The sequence below is a fragment of the Phyllostomus discolor genome, chromosome 6 (genome assembly GCF_004126475.2).
Source record: "Phyllostomus discolor isolate MPI-MPIP mPhyDis1 chromosome 6, mPhyDis1.pri.v3, whole genome shotgun sequence".
Lineage (NCBI taxonomy): Eukaryota > Metazoa > Chordata > Mammalia > Chiroptera > Phyllostomidae > Phyllostomus > Phyllostomus discolor.
The window spans coordinates 50,405,534-50,426,269 of NC_040908.2; the positions used below are offsets into that span (position 1 = coordinate 50,405,534).

The 20,736-nt window shown below is 41.0% G+C and overlaps 1 protein-coding gene across 1 annotated transcript in view; it reads right to left on the reverse strand.

Annotated features, from left to right (window-relative positions):
* ANTXR1 (ANTXR cell adhesion molecule 1) overlaps nt 1–9,010 on the reverse strand; it is a 230,344-nt gene extending 221,334 nt beyond the window's left edge. Inside the window, exon 1 of the mRNA XM_028514747.2 lies at nt 8,500–9,010. Within this exon, the coding sequence (XP_028370548.1) occupies nt 8,500–8,651 (152 nt within the window). The 5' untranslated portion in view covers nt 8,652–9,010. The remainder of the gene's footprint in view (nt 1–8,499) is intronic.
* Nucleotides 9,011–20,736: the final 11,726 nt, after the last annotated feature.

A 20,736-nucleotide genomic window follows, 5' to 3' on the forward strand; every position in this document is an offset into this window, starting at 1 on the left:
AATGCACAGTGGCTTGTGAAATAAGGCTCTTGAATACCTCACTAAGGAATTTACATTTTATCCTAAAAAGATCTTTGGAGATGTTTAAAGATTAAAGGGTTCGGGAAAATATAAAAGATTTGTGTTCTAAAAATGTCAATTTTGTACCAGTTTTGAGTTTACAGGGTAGAGGGAACAGCTAAAAAGGACACAGACCAGTTTAGAGAAGGTTTTAGTGAACTGGGTGAGAAATGGCCTGGGCTAAGAACTAAGGCAATGACGAAGCAGAGAATGGGGTAAACACAAGAGAAACGTGGGAGCGGGTATGGTCAGACAGGAAGACAAAGAGGGTTACTCTCGAATCTTTGGATTAAGTGACTGCATTTACAGTGATGTCATTCAGGGGCTTAGCATATTCTTTCCCAAGGTCTACAGTGTCTGCCAGCCTAATTATCACTAAAGCCTTTCTCCTTTCAGGGGGGTCCACCCTGAGGTCACAGTCTGCATGCAGCCCAGGATGGCTGTGAATGAGGCCCAACACAAAATTGTAAATTTACTTAAAACATAATGAGATTTTTTTGTGACTACATGTCACAATGTATTTAATGTGTGGCCCAACACAACAATTCTTCCAGTGTGGCCCAGAGACGCTGAAGGGCTGGGCACCCCTGCATGCTCCTCTGCTCAGATGTAGTCCTAGGATGCTAGGAATCGCATCATTGGCTTGTCTTGACTTTCTTTCAATTAGTTCTCAGTTAAGGGAGGTAGCATCTCATAAGATAGCACTTAGATAACAAATGCAGAGGCATTATTTATTGGTTATCACATCGGCAAGAAACCTAATGGCATTTATAAAGTAGGGATCATAATGTAGAGGCATTTAAGCATCCTTCAGTCCCTCGCAGTGAAAAACTGTCCAACTGAAAATGCCAACAGCAGCCCCGTTGAGAAATACATTTAATGGGAGCCCAGATACTCTTGACCCAAACTCTGAATCAGCCTCTGCAATATTCAGACATCCCCTCAGCTCAGCTGCTATGGTATTCCAGCAGCTGCTCTCTCTTTGCAGCCTTTTCAAATACCCTCATATCCCATGAATTATGGACAAAGAGATTCTTAGTTGTCCAATACATTCATGTAACACACAGGGAGGGAGCAGGTAAGTATGTCTGATCTCCATTTCTACCTTCTATGTAGTCTAATTAAAGCTTTGCCCATTGCACCGAATGTTTCAGCTAAAGTGTGGAAGGAATGAGGAAGGAAAAGAACAGGAGCCATCACTGACTTGTGGCAGAGTTGAGCTGTTATATCTGACAGTAATTCTACGTTGATGAATATATCGAAGACTTACAGTTTCAAAATGACTCTTTTCCAGAAGAGTCTTACCTCTGGACTACCCTCTCTCATGACTATTCCCTTCTTGCTTACTTAGGCCAAAGCAGGGTGGCATAATTATATGCTTTCAGTACAGGCGTTTAATGCCCACCCATGTCTGGCTTTCCTCTGCATTTAGATACATGGGAGGATGACATTTTTTTTTCATCCTCTTTCCATGTGACTAGTTTTGACCAATAGGTTGTAGGTGGAAGGATGCCTTTTACTTCCAGTTGGAGCATTTCATTGCCAGGCAGAGACCTTCTAGCATTACCTTTTCTTGTAGCTGAGATGGTGAAAACAAGCATTGAGAAGGAGTCTCCACCAGCCTGGCTCCCCGAATGAGCAGACCCCTGCTGAGCCTCATCACACATGAAACTAGGCAGAAATCATAAACGAAGGCTGATACTTTTGTTGTTTGGTGTCACTGTGATTTTGGGGACTGTCTGTTACCACAGCATGACCTAACCTACCCTGATTGATTCAACGTTCTTTTGCATGTTAAGATTCTTTTTATCTTTGTGCATAGATTGTGAGTCAGAAAGGCTTGGGTGTGAGGTTGAGTGTGATCACTTCGAGTGACCTTGGCCAACCTTTCTAAACCTCAGTGTCTTCATGTGTCAAATGGTGATCATGACTTTACTGATCTTATGTGAAGACAAAATGTAAAGACAAATTTTGTCTGTAAAGACAAAATGGGATCATACAGGCAAAGCACTTACACAGTTCCTGGGAAGGTAACAGGGTTCAGTAAATGCTACTTATTATTGCTTCTTGAAATTGACCTAAAATTTTCTCTTTAAAAAAATTAATTTCTCTTTGGGGCCCCACCTGCCCCAAATCCTCATTGTAGCCTTTAGCTTTGGCTGCCTAGAGTCCTCCTAATGTCCTTCTGCCTAAAAAGCAGCAAGTCTGAAACTGCTTCCTGCTTCTTCTACATCCCGTGCAGCTCCCAGGACAGGACATTGCCTGCAATGGGCATTCTGTTATCTGTGCCTTTAAGGGGTTACATATTTGTTACTGGAAGTGAGAAGATATTTATGCCAAAAGAATGAAAGAGTCAGTTCAGCTAAAATGACGAAATCTAATTACTTTTTTGTATAAACCTGGCCTGTTTGAGAAATACATCAGAAATGTTCAAATACTCAGTCTTTTGTTGCTGAGAGGTGAAATCCAGTTACTTGGCCAAACATCAAAAAGACACACATTCTAAATTAGCATAAAATGAATCTCATTTGCATTTATGTGACAGCCAAGTCGCCCTAAGGGATGCCAGAGTTTGTTCCTGGACCACTGAGAGTCCTTTAGCATTTGGAGGTAATTATAGGTTTTCTTAGGATGGGTGCCTTCCTCCAACACTCCTGGATTCTATTCTCAGCTTGACACTGAGCGTTACCAGGTCTCCACAGCTAAGGAAACTGGAGGTAATTACTTGGCTGATCCAGACAGAAAGATGAAACAAAACAGAAACACATTTGCCTTATTTATATTTATTTTTGACCCATACACCAAGAATTCCAATTTGTAGGCAGTTCTACCAACTATTACCTGGTCTGATAAGCCCTCTTTGAACCTGGAAGCTAATTTGAGGAAATTTAAAACCAACCATAGGATCCATCTCAATAACACACGTACACACACTCACACAAAGACATTCCTGGCCCCTGGAAAAAATGTTTTTCTGATGCCTCTTAAATTATTATTATAGCATTTTCAAGGTACCTTCTAATGAACTCTGTTTCCTTGTTCAGAGCCAATGTCACCTTTTCACTACTCAAAACCCTCTTCCACAGCATCTCTGAAAACAAGCTACATCTGTGTGTTTTGACACATATATAGAGTTGAACTTCCCTTCTCCATCAGGTTCAATCTAAACAAATTACTAATTTATTGGACCTTTATGTGCATCATAATCAGATGCCCTTAGAGTCCTATCCATCCGTCCGTATCTCAGAAGCATTTCTGTGGGCTGTGGGTGGTGAGAGTCCCTGAAACTCTCAGTCAGCGACAACTGACTGAAAAGCAGAGCAGTAGCTCTTCAACCAAGTATCGTTATTGCCTTATGCACCATCATTTACTAGGACTCTGATGCAGGGAGTTTAAATTTTTGGAATCTACCCAGTTCCTCTAGTTGTGTTGACATGTGCTTCCCATTATGACCCAACTGTACAAGGGCAGTGATGAATGGAAAAAGCTGAGCTGGGAGTCAGGAGCAGACATGGTCCCTGATCTGTCATGATCTAATCTTCGGCCCTTGGGTAGGTCACTTCATCAGTGGGTTGATAAAGGTTGACCATCTGTAAGTTAGAGACAGCAGTGCTTGTCCTAGCTACTAAGCAAGGTTGTCTTTGGCACACCCGTGAGATGGCATAGCGTTGGGAGACTTTAGCTCTGATTCTAAAGATTTCTTTTGTAAGTTAGTAGCTGGGAATCCAGAGACATTTCCCCAGAAAAACAGTACTACACCTGGTAGTGAGGTTTCCAGCCTAATGCTATAAAAATCTGTTTAAAGACCATATTTCTGAACTATGGCACACAGCAGTAATCATTATCTCCACAGGATCACCCACTTGTAGGCCCTGTGGTTGGAACTCTGAGTGGCAAGGCAAGGTCCCTTTGTAGATGGTAAAGAGAAAATGGGTGCTGGACAAAAAAGAAGTGGCAGAGGGAGGGGTATGGAGGCTCCACGGGGAAGGAGGAACATAGGGTAAGCCCGTGGGGGGCCTTTACAAATGTAGGGATTTAATGGGTGATATGCCGTGGCTCTGGCAAGTCTTATAAATAAAGCTACTCAGGGCTCACTATCACCTTCCAGCTCACTGTCTCCTCCTGTCCTCCTGCTCTCTCTGCCACCATTCTATCTCTGAAGTCCTTAGGGCACACATGAATACAGCCAGCACTTCTCTGAGATTCATGATGAAGAATCCCATTTTCCTACTTAAATGAATAAGGGCTTTCTATAAAATAGACCAATATATGATACATAAATACACAGTAGTAGCAGGAGAGTCCTGTGAGAGAGAGGAAAGGTACACACCTGTCCATGGGCTGGTCAACTGAATGCGTTAATCTTTGAGGGCCACCTGGAAGACTTAAAGGAGGCTCCTTGCCTGTTTTTCTCTAAATAAAGACCTTTCAAATCTGACTTTTCAAATCCCTGATTGAATTTCCAGCAATCTACTTTTCCTGACTGTAACCAGAAAAGCATGTTTAAATGAACATGAAATTCCATCAGTATAAAGCCCTGTGAAGCTCAGTCCACCAACTCCATCGCCAAAGCCGCTAATAAGGCCCTATTGTGTTACTGTGGTAGTCTAGGTTGTCATTATGAAGTCTTCTGCTCCTGGTTGAGAAAACATGATGTTCCATTAAATGTATAATCTGTGTTCCCTCCAGGCTAGAGATGCATCCTGCTTAAAACTGAAATGAGCTGAGATTCAATGTCATGAAAAAGAAGAGAACCATACACTGGGGGGGAAAAGGGCTTTGAGGGGTAGGAAGAATGGTGAATTCCGTGCCCTGTGATCCACTGGTTTCAGCCTGTGGACAGTGTCATGCTGGCCAAAGGATCTTAGAAGCCCAAGGGGAAAAAGAGTCAGCATTCTTTTTCTTTTCAGTGGTCAGGTGCTGGACAGCACTGGTTCTTTCTATGACGGAAGATGGTGTCCTTAGGGCCCACCCAGGGGCCTGTTAGCTATCACTACCTTTTGGCCCCTTCCTCAGCCCTGGGCTTCACAATCCCATTTGAGATGGCAAGCTGGGGTTATACATGCTGTCCTAGCAAGTTCTAGCAAGTCTTTCGTTCAGCACAAAAGTGGCTCTCTCTTCAAGCAATGGGACAACTAAAGGAAGTCAGAGGTGTCCACAGAAATGCAAAGTAAGTGCCTGTCAACGTCCCCCCACCATTTGTTTCTCGAAGCACTTTTGGGTCCACGATGTACTGCAAAGGATCCTATGGCACATTGAGAAATTTACTCCAGGATTAAATATAAAAGCTGCAGCATCCTCTATAATGGTGCAAGGCTCAGTGTGCTAGTTAGAATCCTCCTCATACTTGAAATGATTTTTTAAGCATTCAAAGTAATTTATCTTTGCTGAATATAAAAGTAACATGTTCACTGTAGAAAAATTTTAAAATTCAGAAAAACATAAAAACAGAATTCAAAAATCTGGAGAGAAATACTATCACATATTGAGTAGATACATATATGTGTTTGTTTAGCTTTTTTCAAAGGTAAAAACCTAATGTTTGATAAGTATATTTTCACCTAAGGGTATATTATGAGCATTAAATATTTTTCTTAAAATATCTCACAAACATAATAGTATGCATATTTAATACTAGGTACTTATCATGCCTTACTTAATACATCCCCTGCTGTTGGACCTTTAGTTAATTTTCAGCCTCATTTATAAATAGCACTGCTGTGAACATACACACAGGCACTTCTATGTGGCTATCTTGGATTTTTTCTTTAGCGCATAGAATTGTAGGGTGGAAAAGTAGAAACCCATTTTAAAAAAGTATTTGATACATGTTGCTAAATTATCTATTGTCTTTGCTATCCATTATAGTAACCATCTATGGCTATTTAAATTTAAGTTAATTAAACTTAAAAAGTTTACCTCCTCGATCACACTAATTACATTTCAAGTGCTCAAGAGCCTCAGATGGTTAGTAGCTACCATACAGACAGCACAGATAAAGAACATTTTGAGCATCAGAGAAAGTTCTATTGCACAGCACAAGTCCAGAAAGACTGCCTGAGTTTATATTTTCCCTGGTAAAATATGACTGTGCCTACCTCTTACAAGTTTGCCAATACTAAATATTGCTATTGGTTAAAAATCTTTGCCAGCTTAATACAAATTGCATCTTGATTTTTCATTTCTTTACTAGTAAAGTTGAACTTTAAATCCATTTATTGACTGTGATACATTTTTTTGGTAAATTATTTATATAGTAAGCCTATTTCCTACTGGGATGATATTTAAAAACCCACTCTTTATATATATTTAAAGAGTAATGTGCATTGCAAAAGTTTTTGTAACTTGTTAACTTTTATTTATGGCATTTTTCACTTATGGAAATTTAAAATTTTAATATATTTAAATCTTTTTGTAGTTTCCTCTATTGTTTCTGCTCTGTTTTAAAAGCTCCGAAACTAAGATTACAATAGTATTCATCTAAAATTTCTTCTAGTTCTTTCACCATTTCATTTTAAGCATTTAAATTTTCAATCCTGGAATTCATTTTGCTGTGTGGTGTAAAGTATAAATAAATCCTTTTCTTTTCCCATGTTATCAACCATTTGTCCAAGAACCACTTTTTTAAAACAAGAAATTAATTCCCCACTGACTTGAACTTCCACTAGAAGTTTACATATCCTTGGAGCTATTTCTTGATTTTCTACTCTATTCTTTGGCTTTTACCATCCTGTTCTTTTAATTAATTTCCTTTATAATACATTCTAATGTTGGGAGATATAAGTATTTCTTTATTATTCTTTTCCAAAAATGTTTTAACTCCTTTTGCCTGTTTTTCCCCTCCAAGATAAACCTAGAATCATCTGTTAAATTCAGCCCCAAAATAAATTCTTTCAGAACTTTGATTGAAAAGTTGAATTCAACTTAGAAACTGGTTTGGGGAGAATCGATCATCTGTGACGTATGGAGTGGGGTCACGCCATTCAGGGACATGGTGATTCTGTCCATTACTTCAAGGTTTCTTGTATATCCTTCTGAACCAGCTTAAAAAAATTTTTTAAGCACAATGATATACATCTCTGACTATTTTCAATACAGTCTCTTCATCTGTGAGCTGGTGCTCCAGTCGCTAAAAGTAACAAAAGAAATTCCATTTCTTAGCATTGGAGTATATTTTCAGTATCCACCTTCTCATAAATCTGCAAGAAAGATCTCACTTTTCATCCAAAGAATCTGGAGTTCAAAACAGCCTTTACGGAAAAATCAAACTCTAGGGGCAACTGCAAAGCACATTTGGTTTCTAGCTGGCCAGCTTATTTTGCAGTACTCCTTTTTCCAATTCCCAAATACTTTCCAGTCTGTGAAATTCATCTCCCCTCCACTGTACCAGCAAGCGCCTCTCCTGGCGCTGAGGAGCTCACACAATTTCAAGGAGCATGCATCTTGTCTGAGGGGCTTTTTATTGTTGAAGTTGTTTTTTGGTAGATAGTATGGAGATTCCTTGAATGGCTGCGGCTTGGCAAATCTGAGGGGATTTGGGAAGTTTAATGGGTCAGATTCAGCTCTCCCTTGAGCACAGTCTCAAGTCTAAACACTACCCATACCCATAAGGAAACCAGGGCTCCTGCACCTCCCTGGTAGCCTACCAGTCAAATCGCCAAGACCTTGAATTCGCCTGCATCAGGGGTTCTCAAGCCCAGGGACTGCTTTTTACACGCAGAGGACTTTTGGCAAAGTCTGCAGACATTTTTGGTTGTTTCCCACTTTGGGACTGGGGGCGGAGGAAGGAGGAGGGACGAGGGAGGATGGAGGAGGGGTGGTTCTGGCATCTCTACTTGGCGGCTGTGGGTTAGAGACTAGGGATGCTGCTAAACACCCCACAATGCTCAGGTCGGCCCCACAACAAAGTACTCCCCAGCCTAAATCTCCATAATGCGGAGACTGAGAAATTCACCTAGTTTTCCACCAACTGCCCAGTCAGCATGTATTATATTATTAGGAACAAAGGTAATGCATTAAATTGGACAGTTATTTAAAAGGAGCCGACCGACTTTCAACAGCCCACACCTCTTACTTTAGACATGCTCAAAGTTCTGCCTCTCCTAGGCAAGTTTTTCTCACTAAGGTTTCTACAGCAAATGAGAAGGCTTTACAGAAACCTAGTAGGTCAACAGCATCCTCCCACTCCCTTGCCCGCTCCTCAGTCACAGAAAGCAACGCAGAAAAGCAGTGTGCCTCCCGAACAAGGAGGGACGCCTTCCCTGCGGGCTCCGGCAGCAGAGGATGGGTGGCGCGCTCCCCTGACAAAGGCGCAGCGCTGGGGCTGCGGCTGGATCTCTGGACAGACGAGCCTGTCCCAAAGCCACCCTGCCAACAAGCCCAGCCTGGGGAGAAAGCATCATCAGCTCAACCTAGTGCGTGACAACTTATGGCACTTACTTGTCCAAAATGAAGTACAGGTCAAATCCCCCGTAGCAGGCTGGATCCCCTTCCTCCCTGCGTCCCCCGTGCCCGGCACAGATGAGCACAAAAGTGGCTAAAGAGAGACACTTGAAGCCAATGCCGAGGGCTTTCGGCACCACGGTGGCCATGACCTGCAGCCCAGGGTGAGGGTAGGGTCCTCTCCTTCCCACGCTCCTCGAAGTCGCCAGGACCCTCAGGGACGCGCCATCCGTGGGGCCCTCCTCTCAGGCCCTTTATCCCCCCTCACTCTCCTGAAACTCCCCGGAAGCAATTGTCTGGAGGAGTTCAGGATTTTCCTTCTGGTTTCCGCTTCGATTCTGTTTCTAGGTTTCAGGTTTCAAGAATCCCAATACTGTACTCCGCTTTTCAAAAAGGAGCTGCTTTTGACTCGGCCCGCCGGCAGCTCCCGAGGCTGCGCTGAGGTTTCGCAACTGAAGCAGTTCCGCCCAGACTGTTCTTTGTCCCAGGTTTTAAATATTATGGGGTGGGTTTTCAAATTGTTCTTGGTTGGGGGAGTGCTTTGCCTTTTTCTCCCTCCTCTCTACCCCGTTTCTTATTTTGATAGGGGAAGAAAGTCCAAAGGGTGCCACCTTGTGGCGCAAGACCATGAAAGCGCTCTTCGACGTTGGCGGGAGTAGGACCGTGCAGGTTTTCTTCTTTTTCTCACGCACCTACCCTCCCCCGTGCCCCCTCCCCACCCATTACTTCTTCCTTATTTTAATTCTTCCTCATGCTTCAGCCTCTTTATCTCTGCCCTTTCCTCTTCTATCGTACGTACATCTGCTGATAGGTTCACTGTGAACAGTTGACGAGAACTTATTTCTTCCAATCAAGGCGGCACCTACCCCAGACTGGGACCTTTGCAAACAAGCCAGTGTTGCTAATTAAGCAGAGAAGAACAGGGCCTTTGAGATCTGAATCACCCAAGGGACTTTTCTGTACTCTTAGGGCAGATCATAAAAGAGACTGCTGGGGTCCAGCCATGTGGCTGAGAACAGCATGAACAGTTCCACAGAGAAGCCTGCTCCCTCCCTTCGTGGAAAGACTGAGCATTTTACATTATCTCCATCTCCAGATTTTAGAGATTCTGTGGTAGCCTCGTAGCTCTTTTCAGCCTGTGAATTTTGACTTTTTTCACCCTATCTTTGATGTAGGACAGAGGAATAAACAGCTTACAAGAATATGGACCTTTCAAACAGTTTGGGATGGGCAGGGAAGTCTTTTGCTAGGCTTTCTAAAGTGAGGGGTCCTCTTCAGAGTTGCCCATGAAACCCAGCTGCAGGTGGGAACTCAGTTTTAGCTGTGTATGTCTTTCACTCTGGGAGTCCTCAAGGCATAGTCAGGCTCCATTTTCCAGGATTATTTCTCCAGATACACTTCTTCCCTTCCACTGCGACCCTCTAAGATCCTCACTCCCTAATATGACCATTCATGGTGGTTTTCCCCACTTTGTCTATGACAAAATCCCACTGTCTTGGAACAATCCATTAAACAATAATTTTGTTGTCAAATAAATTTTGGAGATTCATAATGCATTGCACTAGCCTTCCTCCAAAACTATTTTTAATATCTCTCATTGCCTGATATTCTCACACACTGCATAAGATTGATCTGTGTGTAATTTATAATGTATGGCAGAAATGAAGGTGTGTGACTTCTGAGGTTAGGTCATAAAATGTATTGTGGTTCCCTCCTTGCTTCCTTGGATCGCTTGCTCCAGGAGGTCCACTGCTGTGTCATGAGGTCACCCAAGTAGCCCTTTGGAGAAAGTCCCTGGGGCAAGAAACTGATATCCCCTGCTGACAGCCAGCATCAATTTGCCAGCCACGTGAACAATTAGCCTTGGAAGCGAATTCTGCAGCCCCAGGCAAGCCTTCAGATGACTGCAGCCCTGGCCAACATCCTGACTGCAGCAGCCTCAGGAGAAACCCAAGCCGGAACCACTCAGCTAAGCCATTCTCAGCTTCCTGACCCACATGAGATAATAAATATTTATAAATAAATATGAGATAATAAATGTTTATTAGTGTTTTAAGCCTCTAATTTGGGGAGTAATTTACTATGTAGTAACAGCTAGTGAGTAAATATTTATTATTATGTTGAAGCTTTGAGAATTTTTTTAAGAAAAAAAATGCCTAGTTGTATATGTCAGACTTACTTGATCATGAAACTGTTCTTTTTAAATAACCCCTATTGACATTCATATTTTGGAACTACTGCCCTCAAAAAAAAAAGAAATTAGGGAGAAATTAAAATATTCTAACCTGCCCAAGTCTTCCTCTTCCCTACCTTCTTCATCTCCAAAATGTTGAAAATCCATCCTGGTCCCTTTGCAGTTATATGATCAGAAAGAAGTTGGGAAGATCTATAGAAATTAAATGGGTAAATGAAAACAGAAAAATCAGGGGGAATTTTAAGGGCAAGGAATATGAGATTGGAAAATATAATGAAGAGAATATTTGTGAGTGACAGGATTGGCAAGAAATAGGAATGGGCTTGAATGTAGAAGGGGATTTGGGGGACAGGAGGAGTCAGGGAAGCATTAAGAATGCCTTCTCTCATCCTCATTCCCTAGAGACCACTTAGGTCTTTTTGAGTTTAAGTGACAGAGAAATGTCTCAGAGCTTTGCAAATAAAGTCATTTAGGAAGTTATTGTGGAAGGAAATCAGAAGTGTCCCGATAGAGCCCTTCAAAGTTAGAGAAACAATTATTATTTTTTATTTTTAAACATTATTTTTCAGTTACAGTTGGCATTTGGTATTATTTTATATTACTTATAGCGTAGTGATTAGACACTTACATAATTTACAAAGTGATCCCCCAGATAATTCAACTATTCACTTGGCACCATATGTAGTTGTTACATTATTGACTATATTTCCTATGCTGGACTTTACATACCCATAGAGACGTCATTATTAAAGAGAGGTCAGAGCACACCTCCCAGAGGGGGAAGGAAATTCAATGTGAAACAAATTTATGAGGAAGGGGAGAGAGTGGAAGAGGTGCCCCGGGACAAAGATGATGCTTTAGAGGACAGAGTGGCAATTGGAGGGATTCAGACATTTGAATATCCCAGCTGCCTCCAAATTCTAGAAAGAGATCTATTAATACAAGCTGGCCATTCTGTAGCTCTAAATTGGCTCCAACCCCCTCTTCCTGTGGCCCAGAGAAATCCATTCCAGGCACTTCTTCTGATTAGAGGCTTTTGTGCCAGTCTCACTCACTATGAGAAGGTATGCTCCAAACATGTCCGTGAAGTGAACTTGAGATTGAGCTATGGAGATATGGTTATTCTGAAGGAAGTTCGAATTTTTTAAAAAATGGTATCCAGAGTTTATAACGGGTATATGAAGCCCCTGATGTGATCTTAACATGGTGGTTCAGCAGGTCTGCAAAAGGAGATATTATCAGGTTCTTTGAAATGGAAACATTTTTCTTTTGCTGTTGAAATATAGCAGCCTCATAATAATTAATTAATGCATGTAGGGAAAAAGGAGAGGTGGATCAGTCACTTGAGGGTGGAGAAGGACTGAAGAACAGTCTTCAGTGGGTTCCCACTTTCATTTCCCAGGTTATTTTACATCTCAGAAATATCCATGTACCAAAATCCCCCTGTTCAAATGTTACCATCTTCTCAAGGGATCACTCAGTGCTCTGATTGGACTGAGGGTGTCCAGGCTCCTAATCCTTCCAAGGACCTCAGTGTTCTAGGGGAGATTATTTGGACTTCCCAAGGTCCATAGACATAGATATATTAGTTTGGGAAGAAACTTCTCTGCCTCTCAAACTCAAGTCAGTGGAAGAACAATATAAATGGTGATGTTGGGGCTATGGACAGATACTTCTGGGATTGGAGAAGCACAAGCAAATTAAATACACATGTGGAAATGTTTGAATGGTAACCTGGAATCAAGGCAGGGAAGAAGCAGTCAAGAGTGCCACACGCTGTGGAAGTGAAGAGGATGAGCCCTAAGAACACCCCATTGATATGACACAAGTGTCACTGTGTTACCACAGAGCATCACAGTGGAGTAGTACAAGGGGATGTTAGACTGCATTAGGTTACTGGGGAGGGGAGCTTTTCTTTGAAGAAGAGAGAGGGATAAGGGGGTAATTTGTACATGTTTTATCTGCCACAAGGAAGGATCCCAAAATATCTAAAGATGTCAAGAATTTGAAGTTCCCTGTTTTACAAAAGATTGGAGAATTTGTCCTATTAGACTGATTGTCTTAAAACTTTACTCCTGCACCCTAATTACTTTTCTACCTGACCTGCCTGTCTACCAGCTGCCAGTGACTTACTCTCCCTTACTTGGCCCCCCAACACATGTGACTGAGCCCCTTTTGTCAAGTTGTCAAAAAAAAGTTTACTGTCCTGATAACATTAACCATCTATTCTTCCAAGAATCTCATTGGGCACTGAAACACTATTTGGGCTTTTGGCAAAGTTTTGGGAAAATTCTCCAGATAACACTGATATCCAAGAAAACTTGGGAAAATTTTTATATAGAAATACTCGTCCAATGTGGATATATCTGACACTCTCCACCAAATTTTGTGTCAATCAAACAGGCCCAGTATTTGCCAGTTTCTTGGAGATCCCACTGATCCTTGGGGCATGGTGGTATCCCATAGTCTCCTAAGACAAATCATCATTTAGTAAAAAATAGTCCATTTTTATTGTTAAGAGATTTCCCTCATGCTTGTCCTCCATATAACCACCATTTGCAAGAAGTAAAAAGAGCATTCCCAGAAATAACTTACCATCTGGAACAACAGAGTTTCTAAAGAACGTGAATCAGATCAATAATGGCTTTTGGCAGAGATATTAGTAATAACTTTAAGTCCAGGGGCAGAACCATAGTTTAGAGCAAGATGCTCTGATGGCATTCAACAGGCCAGGCCATTCACAACTTTGGCCCAGAAGCAATCAAAGCCTGGTTGAACCCAACATCTTATTAATAACCCTATCCAGAGCCCAGCCCATTCTTTGTTTCAATTTAGGGTATTCTAAAAACCTCCCCAAAACCCTGTTAACAGCCACCCAAATGCAGAGATAAAACCCACTTAACACAGCCCCAACTCAACTCTGATCAATTCAGGGATCTGGAAAAAATGAGCCAATTTCATGTGTAAGTCAATGTCAGCCCAAAGACAGATTCTGTTTAATCTGGCTCACAACTCAGCTCAGCTCAATCCACAGACCATCTCAGTCCATCCTAGCATGAAGTTTAATCACCAATCCCCTTTTAGCCCAATCCAGATAGAGTCTAGCCAAAGCTGAAAGCCTAACACAGTAAGCCTTATGAAGAACACATTCCTACAAAGACTTGGACAAGAGGATAATCTATAATTCATACCAGCATATCCTAAAATAATCCAACCCAAATCCTCACAAGGAAAAGCCGTGAGAACAAAACATTTGTTTCATCTAAAACAGAGACCAGGCCAATCCAAACCAGAACTCAGACAAGAGATAAAATTGACCAGTACTGCCCAGGGAACTGACAAACCCAGAGTTTACAAACACCCAATGGAAGACTATATCAGACAACTCAAGACTAGCACAAAGCTAAATGCAAGATCAATTCAGCCCTTTTCTGTCCAGTTCTGCTCAACCCTGACGTGATTAAGCATATTTAAGACCAGTATTTAACTCAGAGAACCTAAGCCAGCTTACAATTTAAGTTAACCAAAAGAAACCTACCTAAACCCATCAAACAGATAACTCCTTTAACACTTGGACTAATATGTCCAAGTCCCAAGCCAGAAATACCAGTGGTTTTCTCAAAGTGTGTAATGGGAATGTGTGGAAAAGGCACTGAGAAGGTGATGGCAAAGAGGTTTACTTGCTTTGGAATAATCCATGGAGCTTTTTCAAGATAGATATATTAGTAGCAAACCAGGAATGAATGAGGAGCTTTCGGAGACATGTGTGGTTTCACACAGTCTTACAGTGGCCAATTTCTTTCCCTCGGGCCTCATATCCTCTTCTTCTCTGAGCATATCTATTTAAATAGGCAGAATTAGTGGTAATTCCCATAAACATTTTGATCACTAGGCAGGACAGCACACTAGTTAATAGAGTAATCACACATAAGGGCACCTGGGGAAAAGCACAGGTTGGCCATTACTAACTGAGTGACTGTACAAATGGCATGACCTATCTATAACACGGCTTTCCATCTACAGCATGGGGGCACTAATATTACCTCCCTCATTAGGTTGTCGGTGGTTCCAGTGAGATAACGTATGTCTTGTATGGCCCTCAGGAAACACACAGTGGATTCGGCTCTTATTGTTGTTGGAGGATTCTGAGAAATTATGTGTGAATTTCTCCTAAAAAGGACAAGAATAAATTCAGAATAACCACTTTCACAGTGTTTGAGTTTTCTAATACCAATGAAACAAAGCTGTTGCTATACCAGAGGCATTCACATTATTAACTTTCAGAAATGCAAAGATAAAGAGTCTAGCTCATCCTAACACTATTGGGAGTTGATGGTTTCCTAGGATGCATGCACAAAACAAATAAAAATAATGCTTTGGGACCGTCGATAATGTATTGGCAGCAATGCTTTTTCTGCTAGCCAAGAATGCTAGATAGCTAAACTCTAACAAAATGTCTGAGAAAATGGTTACATTCGGTGATGCTTTTTTCTGAAAGTGGTTTTTTGAAATCTAATGTTATAATCTAACAATTTTTGAGATCTAATAATCTATTTAAAAATCTTTATTATGTTTTAGCTTAACTAATTAAAAATAATTTTTGGATATCTACTACGGAGTAAGCCCTGCGCTTACACCGAAGATACAAAGACGAACACAACACAGAGCTTGCGGCGTTTGGCTGGGAGACATAAACACATAAGCAGGTATTGGGACAACAGTGTGGTTAACTTCTCTTCTAGAGGAAACTTGACATGTCCCCTCCACCCGACCATGCTAATTTTAAGGGGAAGTAGATCTGACATAACGGAATCCTCAGTGATATGCTGTTGGACTACAGCTCTTTGGGATGACTTGTCCCAGAATATGAATGCGTTAAAATAAGACAAATACCTCTTTCTTCTTACTAATAATGAGATATACCTTCTCTAAGAAGATTCAGAGTGATCAGGAGAAAGCATATAGCAAAGAGAACAAGATCTGGGTTAATCTGCCTCCAGTCTGGGTGAAAGGAATCCCCAGGATCCTTGTCCCTACTGTAAAGCACCGTGGATCACCAGGGCATAGCTTGGGGGCAGAGCTATAGTTAGTAACAAGGTATGCCTCTACTTGATAAGTTTACGTCTGAGCACTGACTCCTTAGAGAACTTCTTGAGCAGCAGTCAATGCTGGGCTAGTATCCTGGCTTAGATTTTCAGACTCTATTGAGCATGTGTCCAAAACAGATGTCTAAGAAGCAGGCTCATCCGGGAACCACACATACAAATGCATTTCCCCTTACTGTGGCCGAAGTAACACAGGGGAAGTTTCCCCTCATTATGAAGGGGTCTCTATGTCTCCTGGGACAGAATTGATTCTTGAAGCTAGAACAGATACCTCTCACAACAGGCAGAGCTCAAGGCAAGGATGGCGCTGCCACCCAGGCTTTGTTCTCCTCTCTACATGTTTCAGTTAAGGGTTGGGGACTGACTTGGCATGAAGCCTTCATCGTCATACATGTAAGCACTTAAAGTGTGGGTTTAATACATAAAATATAGTGGAGTCAGTTAATGAACACATAAAGAACACTAAGGGCCCCTACAGCATAGGAGAATTTTCATCTTGAGTGAAAATTGAGGAAAAATCACATGGAATTATTACAAATTGAAGTGCCAACAAGGAATAAATAAAAACATGTGCCCAGAACACTGCCCTTTAGAAATCACATTTGCTCAGAGACACAGAAACCTCAGATGATAGGCAAGAAGGCTTTAGAATTTTTAAAATATATTTTATTGATTATGCTATTACAGTTGTCCCATTTCCCCTCTTCACTCCCCTCTACCCTGTACACCATCTCCCACCCACATTCCCCCACTTTAGTTCATGTCCATGTGTCATAAGTTCTTTAGCTTCTACATTTCCCATACTATTCTTGCCCTCCCTGTATCTTTTCTACCTACCATCTATGCTACTTATTCTCTGTACATTTTCCCCCTCTTTCCTCCTCCCACTCTCCTGTTGCTAACCCTCCATGTGGTTCTGTTCCTGTTCTAGTTGATTGCTTAGTTTGTTTTTGTTTTTGTTTTAGGTGTGGTTGTTAATGATTGTGAGTTTGCTGTCATTTTACTACATGTGCTTTTTATCTTCTTTTTCTTAGATAAGTCCCTTTAACATTTCATAAAATAAGGGCTTGGTAATGATGAACTCCTTTAACTTGACCTCTGAGATACACTTTATCTGCCCTTCCATTCTAAATGAAAACTTTCCTGGATAGAGCAATCTTGGATGTAGGTTCTTGCCTTTTATGACTTAGAATAGTTCTTTCCAGTCCCTTCTTGCCTGCAAGGTCTCCTTTTCTGAAAGTGGTTTTTTGAAATCTAATGTTATAATCTAACAATTTTTGAGATCTAATAATCTATTTAAAAATCTTTATTATGTTTTAGCTTAACTAATTAAAAATAATTTTTGGATATCTACTACGGAGTAAGCCCTGCGCTTACACCGAAGATACAAAGACGAACACAACACAGAGCTTGCGGTGTTTGGCTGGGAGACATAAACACATAAGCAGGTATTGGGACAACAGTGTGGTTAACTTCTCTTCTAGAGGAAACTTGACATGTCCCCTCCACCCGACCATGCTAATTTTAAGGGGAAGTAGATCTGACATAACGGAATCCTCAGTGATATGCTGTTGGACTACAGCTCTTTGGGAAATCAGCTGACAGTCTGATGGGAACTCCTTTGTAGGTTACTGTCTCCTTATCTCTTGCTGCTCCTAGGATTCTCTCCTTCATTTTTACCTTGGCTAATGTAATTATGATGTGCCTTGGTGTGTTTCTCCTTGGGTCCAACTTCTTTGGGACTCTCTGAGCTTCCTGGACTTCCTGGAAGTCTATTTCCTTTGCCAAATTGGGGAAGTTCTTCTTTATTATTTGTTCAAATAACTTTTCTACTTGTTGCTCTTCCTCTTCCCTTTCTGGTACCCCTATAATTTGGATGTTGGAACATTTAAAGATGTCTTGGAAGTTCCTAAGCCTCTCCTCATTTTTTTGAATTCTTATTTCTTCATTCTTTTCTGTTGGTTGTTTCTTTCTTCCTTCTGGTCCACTCCATTGATTTGAGTTTCAGTTTCCTTCCCATCACTATTGGTTCCCTGTGCACTTTCCTTTATTTCACTTATCATGGCCTTCGTTGTTTCATATAGTTTGCGACCAAATTCAACCAATTCGGTGAGCATCCTGATCACCAGTGCTTTGAACTATGTATCTGTTAGGATGGCTATCTCTTCATCGCTTAGAAGTATTGGGTGTACAGCTTTGATTTGTTCTTCTGTTTGAACGTTTTTTTTTTTTTTTTTGGTCTGGTTATGCCTGTTACATACTGAGAGCAGAGCCTTAGCTGTTCACCAGAGCGGGTCAACCCACTCACAGGGTTGTGACATTGTATGTGGGGGCGGGGTCCAAGAGGGAACAATGGCACCTGCTCCACTCTCTGTCAGACTTCAGTCCCTTCTGCAGCTTCCCCCAAGCAAACTGGGCCCTTCCAGTGCTAATTCCCGTGTGGGTGGGCTTTTGTACGTTCTAGAACCCCGTGGGTCTCTCCAACGCACTCTCCTGTGAGGCTGGGAGTCTCTCCCTGTGCTCAACCCCCACAGGTGTTTTCAATCAGTGCCCTGAGGCTCTAATTCCTGGCGCTGGGACCCTGGGTTATATGGTCTATCTCACTGACCAATTTCACCTGGTTTATCTGCATCAGAATGTGGGACTGCCTGGACAGCCAGCATCTTGTGTGCAGAGCCTCGCTTCACAATCATTGCCTCCCTGGGTCTGCCAGCCACCTGTGTGCCCAGGGTCCGCCCACTGTGGTATTGCACCCAGGATGCCTTATGTGCTTGTCATGCCTTGAACCCTCTCAGCCTGGCTGCCCAACTCCGCCCTTCCTACCGGTCTGGATGAGTGTGTATATTTTAACTCTTCGGTTGTCCGACTTCCATACAGTTCAATTTTCTGTCCAGTCTGGTTGTTATCTTGTTTCTAAATTGTTGCTGACCTTATTTTGATCATGTGAGGAGGCACAGTGTGTCTACCTATGCCTCCATCTTGGCCGGAAGTCCGGCTTTAGAATTTTGTGTCTGTAAACAGAAACTATAAAAACTGAAGTATGGAGGGAGTTCATCACCAACTTAGTAAGCAATGGGATCAGCCTGCAACACAATTCTTAATCATGTGGCCAGTTCAGGAACTTTGGGAAAGAAAAAAAAGGGAGGAAAAACATCCAAATTCAGCAAACTCTATGATATATAGTAACATTTTTCAAATACATTTCTTAACATATGGATAGTTCCCCATTAATCATGTTCCCCTAACATGAAATTGAAAAAAAAAAACAAGAAGCACATTTTCTAGTCTACACTCCTGCTCTAGTTCAGATATATACTGGCGGTCCTACTATGTACCTATAGTTGGATTACTTTTTCTCTCTCTGAGATGTCTCTATTTATTTTCTTCAAAATTTCCAATATACTCTTCTTTACTCTTAATTGATACTGATGTTTCATATTTAACTGGAAAATTAGAATCCAGAAGACATTTATGTATGTGAGTCTTACACTCAGGAGCAACAAGTGGGCTAAATACCTTTGGGCTAATGACTTCTCATGAGCGTATAAATTGAAGTTATGAGTGTGTTTGCATACCACCCTGGGCTAAGTGATGCCAGTGATAAGAAATGAGGCTCAAGGATGGAGACTATGGACACATCATCAATTTTATACCATTCAACACAGAGAGAGAAACCTAGAAGGAAAACAAGACATTTCTAGGAGAGAATAGTTGTGAGTATATATTGGGGTGGAGAGGGTAAGAAGAAAAGAACTGAAAATTGTTCATTAGATATACCAACTAGACATTCTTTGGTTATCTTCATAAAAGGAGTTTAATGGAAATGATGCTGGAAAAAAAGGAACATTCACAGAACAAAAAAACTCTTAGAAATTAAGGCACATGGGTTGGGGAATAGGTAAAAGGCAGGAATGGATTAAGATGCACAAACTTCCAGTTATTAAAACAGTCACGAGGGTGTAAGTATACCACAGGGAATTAATCAGTAATGTTGTAATAACCATGTATGGTGTCAGATGGGTATTAGACTTATCAGGGTGATCACTTCATAAATTATGTAAATGTGTAATAACTATGTTGCACACCCAAAATAATATAATATTGTGTGTCAATTATAATTGAAAAATGTTTTAAAAATTTAAAAATAAATCAATAAGTTTAAAAAATTGAAGCACAATAGTAAAATTGAAAATTTCAACAGAAAAAAATGAAAAATAAGATTGAAAACACTGTTTCAGGGACTTAAAAGATGAAAAGAAAAAGATGAGAAAAAATATGCTAAATAATGGACAAGTGCAGGAGGTCCAACATTTGAATTATAGAATGTGAGAACAGAAAACATAGGGAGAAGAAACTTTCCTAGGATGAAGGACAAGAATTTCTAATTTGAAAAGAGCTCTGATTGTCCAAATCAAGGGCTAAAAACAGACCTCCTCTAAGCCCACTATTAAATTTCAAAACACTTGGGACATAAAGCAGGTTTCACGAGACTTTACAGGAAAAAATTAGATCATACAGAGGAATGGAATGGCCAAAGACTCCTCAAGAGCAACATCTGAATCCAGTAGGTAACAGAACCTTCAAACTTTTTAAGAAAAAAATAATTTACAATTCTGAATTCTGTACACAGGCAAATTATCAATGAAATACTAAGGTAGAATAAGATGTTCAGACATGCATGATCTCAAGAAATTTACCTGCTATAAATATTTTCTCAAGATGGTTCTGGAGGAGTCCACACAAATGAAGAAGTAAACAAAACAAAATAAAAAAAGGAAGACATAATACCAAGGCAAAAATGAACCCAGCTGTGATGGTTAATTTATTGTGTTCACTTAGCTAACTTTAGTGGCTAATTGCTTGGTGAAACATCAGTCTAGATGTTGCTAGGAAAATATTTTTAAAATATGATCAACATTTAGATCAGTAGACTTT